This window comes from Gadus chalcogrammus, chromosome 5 (genome assembly GCF_026213295.1).
Source record: "Gadus chalcogrammus isolate NIFS_2021 chromosome 5, NIFS_Gcha_1.0, whole genome shotgun sequence".
NCBI classification, from domain to species: Eukaryota; Metazoa; Chordata; class Actinopteri; order Gadiformes; family Gadidae; genus Gadus; species Gadus chalcogrammus.
In genome coordinates, this window is record NC_079416.1 from 9,053,800 (window position 1) to 9,068,752 (window position 14,953).

General features: G+C 46.2%; 1 protein-coding gene across 3 annotated transcripts; it reads right to left on the reverse strand.

Moving 5' to 3' along the window:
* Nucleotides 1–495: 495 nt before the first annotated feature.
* On the reverse strand, nucleotides 496–14,099 carry si:ch211-195o20.7 (cytospin-A). Of its 3 annotated transcripts, XR_008895697.1 has the most exons (13): nucleotides 13,820–14,099; nucleotides 12,811–12,893; nucleotides 10,867–11,457; nucleotides 10,185–10,237; nucleotides 4,630–5,186; nucleotides 3,830–3,926; nucleotides 3,661–3,724; nucleotides 3,500–3,560; nucleotides 3,153–3,249; nucleotides 2,381–2,497; nucleotides 2,232–2,291; nucleotides 1,885–2,104; nucleotides 496–1,054 (listed from the first exon to the last, which is right to left on the reverse strand). XR_008895697.1 is itself a non-coding variant. In XM_056591177.1 (12 exons), the coding sequence occupies exons 2-12, from the start codon at nucleotides 12,848–12,850 to the stop codon at nucleotides 2,015–2,017; spliced, it is 1,827 nt and encodes a 608-aa protein (XP_056447152.1). In that variant the 5' UTR covers nucleotides 12,851–12,893; nucleotides 13,820–14,099; the 3' UTR covers nucleotides 497–2,014. The 3 variants fall into 3 exon arrangements, 2 of the variants coding, with proteins under 2 accessions (XP_056447152.1, XP_056447153.1); XM_056591177.1 differs by having other exon boundaries at nucleotides 497–2,104; XM_056591178.1 differs by having other exon boundaries at nucleotides 497–2,104; nucleotides 12,811–12,918.
* Between the last annotated feature and the right edge of the window lie 854 nt (nucleotides 14,100–14,953).

Below are 14,953 nucleotides of genomic sequence, written 5' to 3' on the forward strand. Positions count from 1 at the left end.
CACTTCAGCCCATTCACAGAATAGTAACAATCCCCCTACACAGTCCACTAAATACTGGGACGTTTAGGCACCAGTGATTCTTTAATGAGAAGACCTTTGTCTCAGGTGTCCTGACATTTTCTCTGTGGGACACAACACATACACTAAGCAGACTACTCTTACAGCATCACCCTATACCAAACACTGATGTACAAGTGTTTTGACCTATAGAAGTTTATCTATGTTGTCCTGCTATCCTATACTCTATATGATGTTTTAGAGATTCAGAGACCTAAGGTCAGCTCCATAAAGGAACCGGGTAGCTGTGCCCTCTCCTTTCACATAGTGACAAAAGGGGAAGTTACCAGGGACAATTGCAAAATAACGCTGTAGGCCTTTATATATATACACATTTGGATAGGGTTGGAGTAGGGGAAATGAGAGGGGAGGTATATGTGGTGGAAGGCACAGAACGCCATGCACCCATCAAGTAGTTGGTTTAAAATGATGCTGTTTCAAACCAGCAGATGGTAGTATATACAAGGCAAAAGGGTTCTATTTTTTTATATTTTATCATGGAGTAGTTGACTAGTAGTCTCAACCTATTCCGTGTATTCGCACTACGTTTTGTATATAAAGGTTGTCTCTGCGAGACCAGGATACAGGGTCTTGCTGCATTCTGAGGATACTCCACCAGGGGGCCGCATCATCATCATTTTCTGTTATGAATACTTTATATTTAATTTAAAGTCTAGAGAAGGCAGCAACTATTCAAATTATTCAAATTTCTGGCGATATATCCCGTCAAAGCCAAACTTCTTGGGGAGCACTAATAAGATACTAATCATCTACTCTTGGAGGGCAGGTCGTACAGCTCATCTTTCTGTGTAAGCGCCTAATGAAGTGAACATTTTATTTATTTCATAACTTAGAAGAAAACATTGCTAAAATAAAACAATCATTAAGCAGTGCTCAATTCATTTCAGTGTTTATTTCTTTGGCATTATTTTCACAAACATAATTGCATAAATAATTATGCAATGTTTCTTTCTTCTTCAATACAGCACTTTGGCCACTGAAGAAAGGGTTAGAAAATATAGCAAGATGTGTATATAAAAAAAACATGCAAGCGTTTGAGGATCATTTTCCATTATAGCCCGTCCGTGGTGTGGAGTGCAGCTTCCATTAGAAAAACTGAAGTCAAATTGAAATTGTAGCTAAATGGGTTAAGGGAATTCAAATTCAGATATATATATTTATTTTAACATTATTCAAAAAACATTTATTAGACAAAACTCATCACCAAACATATCCCTAATGTGCCAATGGCAGGCAGAAGAATCTCACATAAAAAGTGCGGACAAAAGTGCATATTAACAGAGTGTGCATAGAATCACCAGGCATGAACATATGACACCGTCCACAGTTCACGGATCAGTTAAAAAGGCACGGCGATGAGGCAAGACGTCACTGATCTAGTGTTAGACCTGACTGTGGTGCAGTACCGTCTCATGAGGCTGTGACAACAGTATGCATATAGGACTGCAGCTGATCGTACGGCCTATCCCTGATAGGTCATCGTGGGACAAGCACGGGTGTGCTCATTACACTAATGGTGGGTCAGCTCCTTTATAGTACCAGGCCACGGGGGTAGTAGGCCCAACGAGGTATGAGTCGGGTACCCCGGCGTTACATAAAAAGGAGCCAACCCTTAATTAGCTTTATGGGTGACACCTGTGTTTGACAATGACACCTCTGAAAAGGGTCGACAGATCTAAAGGAATGAACCTGCTCGTCAAACAGCCAATGGCGTGCCCGTCCTCGTTAAGCAATGGCGACAGCAGCGACCAATACAGGAGGGTGTGGTCGGTGTGTACATCTCTTGAGAGAGAGGTGTTCAGTTACCGGTTGAGGTGGACGCGGCAGACATTTGTTTCGTCCGCCTTCTACCGGTCTCGGAAGCATCCGTGTGGTCATTGGTCCATCAGTCTGGATGTCAGTCCGTCCGTCTCCGTGGCGGCTGGGAGCTGTCGGGTCACATCTCAAAGTGGCGGTACATGCTCTCCACGTAGCTCAGCACACGCTGCCAGTCCGGTCCCCCCGCCCGCAGCATCTCGTCCGCCGTCTGACAAACACCCATGCATATATTGATTAAGATATTTGAAGCAGCCTGTACGAAACGAAAACAAAGCATGCGCCCAGTCCAGCAGGCAATGTCCCCACCGGATTAAATGCGTGCACAAAAGACGCACCAGTGAGCGCGTGATCCCGACGTTCTCGCCCGTCTTGAACGCCAGGTTGAGGTTCTCCCGCTGATGGGAAGAGAAAATCAATAAGTAGTGAGTTGGAACAAAACCTATTGTGGACAGCTTTGAGCCGGCGGGTGCGCCCGGGTCCAGACCTTGTTCTCCGGGTTCAGGCTGGGGTAGGGGACGTGAGAGGGGAGGTACGTGTGGTAGACGGCGCAGAACGCCAAGCCGTCCACCCAGCTGCTGCTGAAGTTGGTGAGGTCGATGTTCTGCGGTCGACAGAAAGCATCATAGGGTTGTCATTTAGAAAAATATATGTAAATGAGTATTTTTCAAAGCATATATAAAAAAATGTGATTGGCCACGCTGTGGGCCACCCTACCACTCTAAATATGGCAGCTACTAGGATTTTCGGTAGTATCGAGAATTGCCTTGGAAAACGAACAATACAGCAAAGAACGTGGACGATTGCCGTAAAGTAAAGGCTCTACGCACTGCTCTACAAAATGTCCAGTGTACGGTGCCCCCCCCCCCCCCCCCCCCACCGTCATTTTTTGCTTCACATGCCCCCTCCCCCCCTCACTAAACCAGTCTTGACCGGCCTAAAGTGGATCCCCTCAATAAACGGGTTAACAAAATAAAAGAACATTACAGTTAAAGTTACATTTCAAGTCAAGCTAAACTCCCACCCAAGTACTAATTCAAGTTGTAAAGCCCTTAATCACAGTTACAGTCTCAAAGGGCTTAGCAGGCCATATATTCATGACACCTCCCTGACCCTAGCCCCCTAAAGGGCAGGAAAAATAAAACTCCCTTAATTAGCAAGGAATAAATCCTTTCTGATTCTGATTCTGATAAATCTCGAGAAGGGACGCAGATTGGGGGATCCGTCCTTCCAGGGAGACCATCAGCGTTAGTGGTGACCTTGTATCCCAGCGTGCGGTTCTGGCACCAGCGCAGCAGCGAGTTGCGCTTGGAACCCCCGTGACGACGCAGCAGCATGTTGAAGCCGTCCTGGGACCTGGCCACGAAAACACACAGGAAGTGAGAACGGCTCCCGCCTTACAAAGCGAATGCGACCACGAAAAAAAGGCCAACAATCGGCGATTGTATTCCAAGGCCACCAACATGGAACAATTATGCCCATCTACCGTGTACCATGTAGGTTGGATCATTTTTGAACATTCAAGGTTTGCATCTAGTGGGCTCAGAGAAGAATGTAGCCTGTGTGTGTGTGCATGCATGGAGTGCGTGTGCGTGCATGCACTCACTTGGTGGGAGGCAGTTCACTGAGGGCGGAGTTGTACTTGTTCAGAAGCTCCTCCCGCTTCCCTACAAAAAGACACCCAAACTATTCACCACCAGGACTGCAGCAGCTTACCAACACAACACCTCGTGTTTTTTGGATGCAGATATAAATGAATGTACACACCGGCGTTCGCAGAGGAGCTCTCTGGCCAGTCCAAGCTTCTCTGCACTCTAAGTTGGTTCGAGTTCTGAAAATAGGAAATGACATTGGTCAACGTGTGGCTCCCCCGTTAGCATGTTGTTAGCCCCCGGACCCTGATAGAGTGGATACTCCTGGAGTGGGAGAGGGTCACCTTGTTTGTACAGGAGGCCGTGGTGCCAGAGTTGGACTGGGAGGTTCCGTTGTGCGGCGTGTGGGAATCCAAGGAGAGCGCTATTCTGGAGAGACTTCTGTGTGACACATACACACAGACACACACTTTATAGTGGACAGGCTTGGGCAGCCAGGCGTACTGTTTTTGATAGGCTTTTTCGGAACCCTGGTTCCACTTCGACTGCAGTCGATCGGGTGATTCTAACAAAAATCCTTAAACTGAAGTGTCCCCGCCGAGCCAGGAGAAAATGGGAGTGCATTCACCGGCAACCACAAACCTGGCGACATCGGTCGACAAAAAAATGGGTATCGGTTTCCCATTATAATAGCCAGGAAAATGGTATCCAGCGAGAGAAATGGGTGATAATTGGTGCACGAAGATGAGTGAACACACACACACACACACACACACACACACACACACACACACACACACACACACACACACACACACACACACACACACACACACACACACACACACACACACACACACACACACACACACACGTTGTTTTAGCCTCCACACCAATGTTAGGCTTATTGGATATAGAAGTCTTAATAAAGTCAGGTTTCTGAAAGTTCTGACCACAGGGTTGACGCGTGCCGTGTTTCAGCTTTTCTGTATCACGGGTGTCTGATGGTGCAGCTTCTTACGAGCTAATTCAAACACGCATTTGAGAATCTTAGGAGTCTACTTTTTGTTGCAAAAAACTTTAGACAATCTGTTATAGGTGAATAGGTCACAAGTTACCACTTTAGTCACCATTGACCGCTCACCTTGACCTTTCTGTAGTTCCCGTCCTTCGTGTCTCATTGGTTCGACTCGTCTCTTTGCTCCCGCCCTCACCGGTCACATTTCTCATGTATCTCCTAGCCACACCCCGAGTTTCTGTTTTAGTCTCCTCCCCCTTAGTGACAGCGTTGGGCATCGCTGTTCCATTCGGACTCCCGATCGCCGTCCCTTCTCGCCCTAGTCCGTGCAGGCTTCTCGTCCTGCCCCTGTCCGTTCCCACGAGGCCTCCGCGGTTGTTGGTGCAAGAGTCGGGCTTGTCCCGGGCCTCCGTTGAAGCCTGGGCCTGTGTTTTGCCATGCGCCTGGGCGGCGGCGGTGGCGGCCAATTCCTTCCGACTTTCGCTCAGCTCGCCCCTCAGAGACTCCAGCTGCGTGTCGGCCTCCCTCTGCCTCTGATGGGCGGACGCCAGCTCCCTCTTCACCTCCTTGTGGGCCCCCCTCAGCGCCAACAGGTCCTCCTCGGCCTCAGCCCTCAGACGGTCCGCCACCGCCACCGCCACCTGGAGGTCAGTCTGGAACTGCAGCCACTCCATGCGCTCCGTCTGCATTGGGAGGGAAAGACAAAATGTTGGGTTGAATTTAAGTTGTCGTTTTCATTTGGCTGCCATTTTTAAGTGTTTGATTTCCAAAGCTATTGAATTCCCCAAAGATTTTTCGGGAGAAAAATCATAATTCGATAAAGCCATTTCTACTTCTACTTGATTGAAGCAGAATATATATTCTTACACAGATTTTATCTGATCATTTACATTTAGGGCATTTTAGTTATCAAATCCTGCATCGATGTAATCTTGAATGATCAGCCTTTTGGCCAACAGCGGAGGGAAAGGTTGGAGCGAATCGACAGCAATAACTAGCAAGAGCCTAGAGAAGCAGTGGGGGAGGACATTGACCTCTGATGACTCCAATACAGTCGCAAAGACAATCATTATTACCCGTCACGTGAGGTCACATAGGTTACGTTTGTAATGACAAGTGACCACACATTTGGACCAATCAAATTTTTTTTTTTTATTACATACAAGTGCATTTTTTTTTTGTAGATACAGGTCATTAATAAGCAGGTAGTGGTTAGCAGTCTTTCTCAGGGATGCAGGCTACAGGTAAACCATGGGCATTGGGGATTGAACTCCGAGCCACTCGGCATGTGGTTTGACTAGACTGAACCACTAGGCTATCCGGCCCCCGATTCTGTCCCCAGTAACTGTTCCTGATTTTGAATTCTGACGTTGTGTGGTTTGACAAAACCATTTGTTTACTGCCACAGCCAAAGATGAAGGTGTATTTATGCACTTCTTTCATCATACAAATAAACCCTCACATAATTCCACTCAAATATGACTCATCAGTATTTCATCACCCGAACCAACGCGGCTGCCTTCATTAAAACCCGGCATCGCCTTTCTGTGGAGATAAGGAGCGGTTCGATCGGGAAGTGGAGTTTGCGGGGGCGTGTAGTCATGTGCAGTTCCGGCGAATTCCTTCAGACTCTCTGTGGCCTGGAAGTGCACAAACCTTGCCTCCGCAGACACGCTACAACACACAACCACAAAGGGCTCTCTGAGCAACGGGAACCAGGAGGTAAGCAAGAACAGGCCATTTGTGAAAACGCACACAAGACTTGACACAATCCCGTGCATGAGTAGGGGAAAAGAAAATAGGGGCAAAGGGGGGAGAGCGAGAGAGAATTAATAATATAGTGGTTTAAGGCCTGCAGAGACTTGTGTTGCTGCAAACGTTAAGCCACAGAGAAATTGAGCGAGTGCAGCGGAGGAGTAGAGGCGCGAGGCAGGCAGGCAATTAGATGAAGAATGGATAGTGAGGAGGAGGAGAGAGAGAGGACCCTTGCCAAGTCGCACCCCTTATCTGACCGGCGAGACTCACAAGACCACAGCTGGGCCCGATTATACTGGACGCAGTCTCTCCCAGCCTCCCTCGCTCTCTCACACACACACATATCATATTTCCATTCTATCACACGCAGGCACACACTCCTTTTCAGCCGGGTGCAAAGCACACAGATCCTCCGTTTCAAATTAAAAGTTGGAACACACTTTCCCAGGCAACAAAAAATAATTGCCGTCGCTTTTGGTGGAAAGGTTGGAAAGTAGGGAGCAAAAAGAGGACTCACTACTCATTTGGCTGAATTGTTTAAAATGGTGAATACGCACACACACACTTTGTAAGGTGAATGTGGAGCTTCCACCTACAGCATGTCTCCTTCAGGCAACAGGAAGGGGAGATCCTCAATTCTCACCGAGATAAGGCTGTTTATTCTCCCTCATACATATACAACTTAGCCATGAGCTAGTGTGACAATGTGCACAAACTGGACGTGCAATCACACCCCAATTGCGCGAAAGGAACCAACACACAAGGAGATTTAGAGTGTGTGTGAGTGTGTATGTGTGCAACATCTGTCCCGGAATTCATACCCACACCCTGTTCTCTCGACGTATACATGGGGGAAACATCCCTGTTTCGTCATGCGTTCCCCAGTCCCTCCGATGTGTTCGAAAACACAAGGTCACCAAGACATAAACCATCTCCCCTCGCTCGTCCTCCTCAGCCCAGTCCCATGATCTACAAGATCCCCGTTTGTAGCCCAAAACGATCCGAGCCACATCGCAAATGAACATTACACAGAGCACGAGTCCAACGGTCCATTTGCATTGCATGACAAATTTGAAACAGCGACCATGCACATCCTCACACAGAATTTTTCGTGCCTTCATAATAAATGTATGCAAGATTGGGTATGTCTACTCACTCATTTAATATAAGGCAAGAGACAGAGAGAGGGAGGAATCAAGTTTTTCTTTGGAGTCGGTACATATGCTGAACATTTGCTAATTTCACTGGACAATGGAAACCCTCATCATTATCCTCAAAATTGAATTGTCATGTCCTTGTATCTGATTAATATGAAGGAAATAATTCCATTTAATAGAACGTCAAAATTGCATCAACAATGTTGCCACAAATACGTGTGACACTATTAAAGAATAATTTCTTCGACCAAATAAAATATTCCTGCTTCATAATGAATCTGTCTGCAGCAAAGACCCTTGACATTGCCCTGCTTTAAGCTTCCAAAAATGTTAGATAGTAGTCAGGTTTGAAGGGCCAATGAAAAATGGAGCCTAAAGACCAGTTATTATAATGATAGCGTAGGAGTGTTGAGAAAAGAGAAGAGGCATAATGTGGGAGAATATGGAAATGAGCACGGTTTGGCGAAAACTAAAACCCTACAAAGAAATGTTGGGTCTAAGGAAGCGTTGAGAAATAGGGGATGTGATCATGGGTGAAAGGAATGATGAGAAGGAACTAAGCAGGGAAGAAGTTGCCAGCTCATTTATTTTTCTTTGTTTAAACGTTCTTGTCTTTTCGGGAGGGGCCAGGGGAGCTCTGTGGCAGAGGGAGGGAGAGAAAGAAAGCCAAGGAGGAAGTGGGGGTAAACCGACCAACCTCGAACCAGAGACTCTCCAACCACCAACACCCCTCCATAGATCAGTGCACTATTTGTGTTTGTAAGAGTGACTGCATGTCCGGACCTTGTTTACGTCAGAGTGTGAGTGTGTGTCTTTCTATCATGGCCAACAAACGCACATACGCATAAATAAATACTGGCAGCGAGGCCAAAGCCCTTTCATCACAACTAAATAAAACAAGTTTCGTCTTCTTAACAAATGAGGCCCACTGCTCCCCACCCACCCCAGCACCGGCACCACCCACTCTCCATCCCTCTCCACCAAAAGGTTCCCAGGAAAGGAACACAGAGTGGAGGGGGCTGGGGTGAGGGGAGGTAGGGCGATGCATACAGTCGAAACAAACTCTCCGAGCAGCAGCAGAGATCAGCCAAATGGGGGGGCCCCCCCAACTTAAACACTTTTTTGGGGTTTATTTTTTTGTGACTGGGTTACAGACAAACCAGGCTACCTCTCTCTTCTAAAATGCACACACACACACACACACACACACACACACACACACACACACACACAGGCAAGAAGGATGTGTGGAGGAGCGAGAAAGAGCGATATTTAGAGCGATAGATTATTGAGCGATAGAGATAAAAAAAGTGCAATATTAATTGTGTGCACATTAACACTTGGACATGTACTGGGTAGGTGGGGGTTAACTCTAAATCTCTCAATCTATTTGGGAGGTGTGGGGGGGGGGGGGGGGGGGCCGACTTGTTTTGCAGCTGCTGCATGCTGCTGGGATCTGGGACAGATCTGGAGAAAGGTTGGATCCCCCAGCCAGAATCCTCATAAGGGTGGGCCAGGAAGTGGAACACGCAGCAGACAGGAAATTACCATCAAAAGCAGCCCCCCCCCCCCTGCCTCTCTCTCACTCCCTTCCTCTCCCTCTCCAATATCTCTTCTACACAAATGAACATAAGCACCAGGGGACCCAATGAGCGCAGGCAGGATGTCTGAGTCAGACAGAGCCTGGTGTGGGGCCAGTCGTTAGGGGTCAGCCCCATGCAGGCTCCGTTAACACGCGGCGTGACAAACTGTTTTAAAAACCTGCACAACCAACTTTCATTACAAAGTCCACCACTTCCTTCCAACTGTTGGCTCAAAAAGGCATCTCTTCCATCCGCACCATTACCTCCGATCTACCATCCTTTCTGTTGCCTCGGTGGACCAAACTAATTGAGAGACACGAGAGCCCTGGGGTGATGCAAGTCATGGGTGGGGTGGTTTCATTCGTCACAGGCTCATCGTTTCCCAAACAACATTGTCAAAACGTGTTGACCTCGGTATCAAAACGTCAACGATTTGTTAAGTGCGGTTTAAATTAGGGAGAAAATAAGTGCTTCTTGGTCACCTGGGAGATGTTGGTGCAGCGGTGTACAGACCGTTACAAACCTTGCTCTAAACGCTACTCTAAACTGTTAGTCAAAATTAAAATAAAACCTTGAGGCTCGGGAGGTGGACGGCCAGCCAGCCAGCCAGCTAGAGAGAGAATAGAGATGGAGCTATGGGAGAGATAATAAAGTCTTATGTAGAATATGAAAGGGTTTCCTTCCTTCCCCTGAGCCTCCAAGGAGGAGCGGAGGACAGGAAGATCTCCATTAGCCTGGGGGAGGGGAGGGGTGCATTCCAGTTTTCCCACTGCTGGAAAATGGATGTGGATGCGTGTTGGTGGGGTGTTATCAGAGTGCCACACACACACACACACACACACACACACACACACACACACACACACACACACACACACACACACACACACACACACACACACACACACACACACACACACACACACACACACACACACACACACACACACACACACACACACACACACGTTGGCGTGTGTGACGTTTCCTGTTTACAATTCTATATTCATCCCGAAGACCCTGCGACATGCCTTTGGCATGTGTTACAAATTCCAGGGCTACATATCTGTATGAATTCAATTCAGTGGAGAATGGAAAGGATAATATTTTCCATAAACAAGGAAAAAAGTGCACCGATAGTTTCACAACGCAACCAAGGAATGCACAGAGACTTTGCTGCTCCTACCTGCAAGTTAGTCCTCAGACTGTTGATCTCGGTCAATAGACACTTCAGCAACTCTGAGGAGAGAATGCACAAAGTGGAAAGTCAATGTCTAATTTAGAAATGTATACATGTTTATCTTTCAGCCATTCATGTTGTTGAAAAATGTATAGCGTTGGCCGCAATAAAACCTGAACTAACATTAGTTAAATCTATATTATCATGGCGTTCAATGTCCTGCTTTCAACCTATACATTTTCCTAAATGCAGGGCAGGTTAATTCAAAATCTCGCAACCCAAGCGCATTATTGATAAACAGTAGATAAATGTTGAAAAATGACAAGCACTTAAAACTAAGATTAGTCGAGTAGTCAATTAGTCCATAGACAGAAAATGCATCAAATCTAATTTGAATAATCCATGAATCGTTTCATTTATTAAGAACAATAAACAATAAAAAACGATTTCTGTGTTCTTTTGCAATTAAATTCTAATATTTGGTTCATGGATCCCCGTAATAGGAATAATTTAGTTCTTCGATGCTGCTTGTCAAATAAAGCAAGCACATTCGTCACTTTGGACTCTGGTAACTATTTGTGACATTTTGTAGACTAAATTAGGATTTGATTTATTAAAAAAAATAAGAAAAAATTAAAACCAGTGGAGGTAGTCCTCAAATACTGGGACCCAGTCCTGACGGTCTCACCTGTGGTGCTAGGCGCTCCATCAGTGAGACCCAGGGTGGTCCGACACTGCTCCAGCATCGTCTCCATCGCCTCCCCCGGGACCTCCCTGCTTGGGGACTGGCTCAGCCCGCTGTCCATCTCCCTCCAGTGGCGGTCCGCTCGGCTGGTGTCATGCGAAGCGGGGCTGTCCAGCGCTACGGGGCTATCGTTGGGGCTCGCTGTGCCCCCCCACCGCTGGGTGCCCTGGGCCCGGGGGGCCGGGGTGGAATTGGAGGGACCCCCGTTACACCCCGGTGGGGCCCCCTGTACTTTAGGCGAGGCCAGGAGGCTTTCCCCAGGTCCACCAATCACGACACTCGTAGGAGCGGAGGGCGGGATTGGGGGCTTCCAATCGGGGGGTGGAATAGGTGTGGTTGGCGCGTTGCCCAACTGGGATTTCTTCCCGGTGCACAGTGGGAGGGGGGTTTTGGCTGGGACCGGGGGTGGACAGGTCACCTGGGCTACGAGCGGGGATAGGGGTGAACTGGTGCATTTTACTTGGAGGGGGTCCAGGGCGGGTCCTTCGTTAGTGGGCGATGTAGGAGGCGTGTGGAAGACATCTGGATGACCTCCTAGAACAGAAACGGACAAAAGTAGATGCTAATACAAAGAGCGAATGGATGGCTCCCAAGACATAAAGCTATATACAGGGGAATACAGAAAGAAAGTCTCAAGTACAGAAGAATTTGCTTGGCAGTAACAAGTCTAGAATGTTGACCAGGTTTTAGTGCATCTGGCCCGACTATATGAACTAGCCAAGGTTTTGGGTGGCAGAAGAGGGGGGGGGGGGGGAACCACAATCCAATACGTCTATATATGGGCATTCCTCCTATAACCTTTCTTTTCCCCCCTTTTATGTTTTCACTGCTGCGTCACTCATGCTCCCAGGAGTGGGTGAGGTACACACCAAAGGGAGAGCAGTAAATTGGCCATGAACCGTACTCAAACTCGGTCATCTATCGCATAGCAAGACCATGACACAAGTGAACTTTGTTTTAGGCTGACTGTCTCTTTCCAGACCCCCACCCTGTAATAGGAAAATACCTCAAGATCATTCAACTTTATTTGCACAACTTCCCATTGCAGACCTTAACGCACTATAGTCTTTGTGTACGAGTGAAAAGAATTACAGAACGATGCCTTAAAGGAAAGGTTTTGTATGGCTGTGTGTTTGTCATTGTACACATCTGTCTGTAGGCGGATGGTGCGCTGCAAAAAAATTGCCTGTGTGCGTGTCGGACAAAATTAGGATTCCTATGATTAATCCATTGCCCTTGTGCTGAGCCGGGGAATTCTGCCGATTTATCACAGCTGGGCACTGACGGGGTGGGGTGGGGTGAGCGTTACAGCAGTGGGTTCATGGTGCAGAAGAGCAGCGATGGGACGTCAAGACGAGTGACCGCTCTATGAGCAGATCAAAACGGAGGCGAGCCAAGATTGTAATTTATTAAAAAAAAAAAAATACACACAGGCATCCGGTTCTCCCTTTGTTTATCCTCTCCTTCATTATGCATGTGTGGTCCTTTCCCCAAACGTCCCTCAGGTCTATACCTCTCTGTACACCGCCCTCCCCGTCTGCTCGCACTCTGCCCCCGCCTAGCTGTTCTTTTCCTTTCTCTCCCTCCTTTATTAGTTCCCCCTCTTCCCTGAAGAAGAGAATATGTATTTGAGGCTTGGCAGTGGGCTCGCTTTGTTCTCACTAGCAGACTGCCAGGAGTGTGTGTGTGTGTGCGTGTACTTTTTTGTGTTACGTAATTGAAAATCATTTTAGAAAACATGAAGGAGCTTCTTAAAGTGGTTTACCAGAATTAGGGAACAGGGGGTACTGAAGGGGCAACATCCAGAGTCAATCTCTCACACACTCACACACACACATGCGCACACACACAGTGTGACCACAGTGTTAGCCTTTTGTGTTGACCAACCTGATGCCCCGTGGCTTTCCTTGCTGGAGAAGTGACCCATGGTGCACTCTGATGGCCACCCTGCAGTTGTTTCTTCCTGGGGCCTACCAACACATACACACAAAATATCTGAATATATGGGTTAATATATATTATTTTAAATACAATGTTAGCCATAGGAATCATGTTATGAGGCACATTCACTTTTTGAGCTTGAGAACAGGTTATTTTTGAGACAGTGACATCAGGGACTCATACACTGATTATAGCTTACATCTCTACGGAAGTGAAATAATAGGTTATCCTCTCCAGAGTTATCGTGAGCCCAGGGCCCGGCGAGGCGGAGTGAAGTTTACAAAACAATCATTGGTGTGCACAAGTACTCATTTGAATGCCAATTTTGCTGTTGCAAAAAAATAACAAGTTGTTTGGAATGGGTATCCCGACAAAATCATAGTGCATCATACCAGACAGGGCACATCAACACCAGACAAAGATCATGCTCATTGTCTGGTGTTGATGTGCCCTGCCTGATTAGATGCACTATGCTTTTGTCGGGCTATAACACACATAACTCTGGATGTTATTTCTTTGAAAAACTCTAAATAAGCACTTGACTTGTTAAGAGCCGAATGTTAGCCTTGTAGCACATGACCATGAACCAAATTACAAGATAAGACATAATGTGGGGACACACATGGTCGCCGTGGAGGCGTCTCTTTAGCGAACAGCGTTAGTTATTCACCCGAGTTTCTCCCTTAAAGAAACTTATATTTGTCAGACGACTGTCAGAAGACTTTTAAATGATCATTTAAAACAATCGTAAGGCATTGGTATACTTGACGAGCAATTTGTTCAAAACTTCCATGCACCGATGGATTCGTTGATGTGCATCAACAACATTTCAGTATAATGATATAAATACGTCATGTTGGGGCGCCCAAAAACATAAATCAAACTAAAAACTATTTTGGGGACAGCGTTGTAAAACAACCCGTTAAAAGGTCAAATAAAGATGGTTCAAACTCACTTTATTTATGTCTCAATCGCCGAGTCCCGTTGTTGTGTGCACCCTCCGTCCGCGCTACTCATCCACAACTTCACCTCGCTGTCTTCAGTTTATGAGGAGGGGTGTGCGGTAAATGGCAGGGAACACAGAAGAACATGTCCTTCTCGTTTTTAATGCAAACATGTTATTTCCACACGATGGAGAAAAAAATCACATGGGTAAATCCTATAAATTCGCACCCGACATACAAAAAACGAAGGAAAACTTTGCATCGATGTTGGACGTTTTTTCTTTCTATCCACTAGGGGGAATAGTCGCCAAATTATATTGTATCCCCTCTTCCCATTACATCTCAAATCTGATTGGCTGGTTTCCGAGACGAGTCTACATACTTATGCAAGTGCTAGTATTTGTTTTTATGGTTACTTTTGTTGCTCAATGGCAAATGCATTTGTTATCTATTCTCAGATGATTATGCAGAATTATTTGTAATAAACTTTCTTATTAGAGAATGATGAGGTCATGTGAGGGATAAAACATGTATAGTGTGAAGTGCAAATGCGATTCTGGTTTATCACAATGTCTCAACCAAAAAGTTTAACCCACCAAAGTGTCATTAAAGATCACAACTCTACTAAAGTAAACAATCACCATGTGCGCATACACCTTTGTCATGCATTTATGATGAGGTTGAGGTCTCCTTTACAATTTAATTTGCACAGTATTTTATGGGAGTGAGGGCATTCATCTTCGTGATGAGAACGCCTTCTTTTGTCATTGATGACACAGAAAATAATTTCACTATAGGAATAAAGTGTGACATTTCAACTCAAATAACACAAGCAGTTCTTTTGATCGTTTTATTGATTTTTTTCAGTGAATACAATACAGCATACTGTTCAAAATATATGTGTTTAGGCCCAGCAAAAGCCAGGGGATGACAAATAGTGCAACAGTCGTAAACATAACATTCTCCAAACAATTTCACTTAGTCGCATTAATCATTATGCATCCTGTTTGTGCAAAACACTCTTTTCTTAAATAACGCCTCCACCTGCAATGTTAAAATAAGAACATGCATCTCATACAGTCTCACGTCATGTCAGCAGTTCTCTAACACAAGTTGGGGAAATTCAGAGAAGCAGCTGTTTTGGT